Genomic DNA, 2584 nt, shown 5'->3' on the forward strand with positions numbered 1-2584 from the left:
CCTTCCCAGCTTGGCAGCCTCTTCCTTCACCCCCGGCGCCTGGAGCCTCAGGCGGGACGCAAAACCCAAAACAAAAAATTCTGCGGCAGCCGGGGAGGCAGGCCCGCTGCTCCGGGAAGCTGCGGTCCGCCCAGCCCCTGCCGGATGGGCGGAGGCGAGCGGGGTAGGAAGATGAGTGGTCTCTTTTCGCAGCAGATTCCCGAGACGTGAACGGAGGTCAGGCCCTCCGCTGCGATGCTGCAGCCCTCCGGGGAGATCTGTTCCAGGAAACCGCTGAGACGGTTTCTCAGGTCTTGGAACTGCGAGGAGGCCGGAGCCCCGCCAGTGCGGGCAAGGGGAAGACGGCCTTACTCTTCTCGAAGGCCGGAGCAGGATTTCCCCTGCGTCTCAATTGGGAGGGTTTTCGGGGACCCCGGGAACCGGTCGGCCTGGCTCAGGTGCCGCCCTGCCTTCCCCTATAGTGGGGTAGAGGACAGCTCCCGCGCGCCTCCAGACCCAGCTACAAGTTTGTGTTTTGTCTTCTGGGTCCAAAACAAAGTTCTCATGGGGAGCGAGATGGTTGGCCGAAGGTGATATCAACACGTTAGGGTGGCGGTCCCAGGTCCAGGAGGGCAGGACTGGGAGCCGGGGAAGGCGAGTGAGCTAGCGGGGAGGGGAGCAAGAGAGGACACCGGCCGCTTCGGGTCAGTGCACCGCCACTGAATGCAAGGCGGAGGCCGGGCTGGTGAGCGTTTCGCTGGGAGTGGCGGGGCTGCTTTGGCTTGTGGCTGTTTGCGAGGATGTGGGGCTGAGCGAGGGGGGCGAGTTCGAGAGCAAGGTGGGGATGGGCGCAGGCAGGGCGGGCAGTGCAGGCACTGCGGCCGGCGTGGGCTTGATGGGCACCGGGATGGCGGGCAGCGTCTGGCCCGCCGCGTGGCACAGCGGCTTCAACGGCACGCCGTAGGCGCTGTAATCGCCACTGGCCATGGAGATGGGAGTGGCCGAATCGATCATGCCTGTGGAACCGTACACGTGTGGCCAGCCAGTGCCCAGCGAGCTGCCCATGGTAGTCAACTGGTTGGGGAGAGGGTAGGCAGCGGGCATGGGCTGCATGGCGGAGAAGGCCAGCCCCCCAGGCATCTTGTACTCGCGCGCGATGATGTTCTCGATGGCGAAGGGGTGTTTGAAGCCCGAGGGCTGCGCCACGCCGCCTAGGTTGTAGGCGGCAGCCGGCATCTGAGGCAGGTGCGTGCCGGAGGCGGCCAGTGCGCTCAGGCGCAGCTTGGCCTGCTGCTGCAGATACTGCGCAGCGTCAGCCGGCTTGCTAGGCGCCAGGTGGTCCGACTTGAGCACCTTGAAGCGCTTGCGGCGCCTCAGGAAGCTGCCGTTCTCGAACATGTCCCCGCAGCTAGGGTGCAGCGCCCAGAAGCTGCCTTTGCCCGGCTGGTCTGGACGCCGCGGGATCTTGATGAAGCAGTCGTTGAAGGAGAGGTTGTGGCGCAGGCTGTTCTGCCAGCGTTGTGTGTTCTCCCGGTAGTAAGGGAAGCGGTCCATGATGAACTTGTAGATCTCGCTCAGCGGCAGCATCTTCTCGGGCGAGCTCTGGATGGCCATGGCGGTCAGCGAGATGTACGAGTAGGGCGGCTTCTGGTCGCTGTACGTGTTGCGGCCCGGCCGAGGCATCTTCTTGTTTGCCCCCTTCTTGCTCTGGGTCCGCGCGGGCAGGCGGCTGCTCCGATCTGAGAAGGGGAAAAGATAAGGGGAGAGGGCATGGATGCACAAACAGACACCATGAGGTCAGCCAAGCCGAGTACAGGCTCCGCGTGTGTAGGGCAGGGGCTGCAGCACCAGCAACTTTTCGTGCCGCGTGGGGCTCGGCCAGAGGGGCAAGAGGCTCAAGAGTAGCATGGAAATAAGCCGGGGCTGGAGCGGGGACTCGGGGTGGAATGCAACCGAGAGCGGCTCACCTTAAAGTTGCTCCAAGTTGAGCGCGCGCATCCGGGATGGCGCTGCTGCTCGCCGAGTCTCTCCCAGTCCACAGCCACTGCGCAGTGTCCCGCCTCTGCTGGGCTCCGAGACTCAGAGCTGCTCAGCTCTGCCTCTCTGCGCTTTCTGTCGGTGCGCTCTGCAGGCGGCCAAGCTCAGCAGCGGAGTCCCAGCGCCGAAGGTGGTGGCTGCAGCCTCGGGGCTCCGGAGGGCGCTGCTGTGGGCTCCGCAGCAACGCTGAGCTAGGTGGCTGCCTCCATGTCCTCTCTCTCGAACCATCTGATAGTCTTAAGCGGTGACAGGAGCAGAAAAGACCCCTGTAGCGGCGCTTCATTAATGTGCCACTTCTTAGCTATCATATGACAATCGCCTTGGGAGGAGGAGGAAGAGGAGGGGGAGGGGGCTGTGGCGGGAGGGGACTGCGCGAGAGGGGAGAGCCTGGTCAGCTCCGGTTTCCTTCACACCTATTTACATGGACACCTTGGCCAATAGGAATCACTTCCAGCTCAAGACTGGGCAAAGGGGAAGAGCCTCGACCACCGGCGGGGATCGGGACGCACCGGCCTGGGTGTGCGGTTGTGAAGGTATGAGGAGGCTGCGTCGGTGGAGCTGGGATTCA

General features: G+C 64.0%; 1 protein-coding gene across 1 annotated transcript; it reads right to left on the reverse strand.

Moving 5' to 3' along the window:
* Positions 1-684: 684 nt before the first annotated feature.
* FOXB1 (forkhead box B1) lies at positions 685-1662 on the reverse strand. The gene has a single exon (XM_037151000.2). The coding sequence runs from the start codon at positions 1660-1662 to the stop codon at positions 685-687; it is 978 nt and encodes a 325-aa protein (XP_037006895.1).
* Positions 1663-2584: the final 922 nt, after the last annotated feature.

This window comes from Artibeus jamaicensis, unplaced genomic scaffold (assembly GCF_021234435.1).
Source record: "Artibeus jamaicensis isolate MK-2021 breed Jamaican fruit bat unplaced genomic scaffold, CSHL_Jam_final contig_548, whole genome shotgun sequence".
Taxonomy (NCBI): Eukaryota; Metazoa; Chordata; class Mammalia; order Chiroptera; family Phyllostomidae; genus Artibeus; species Artibeus jamaicensis.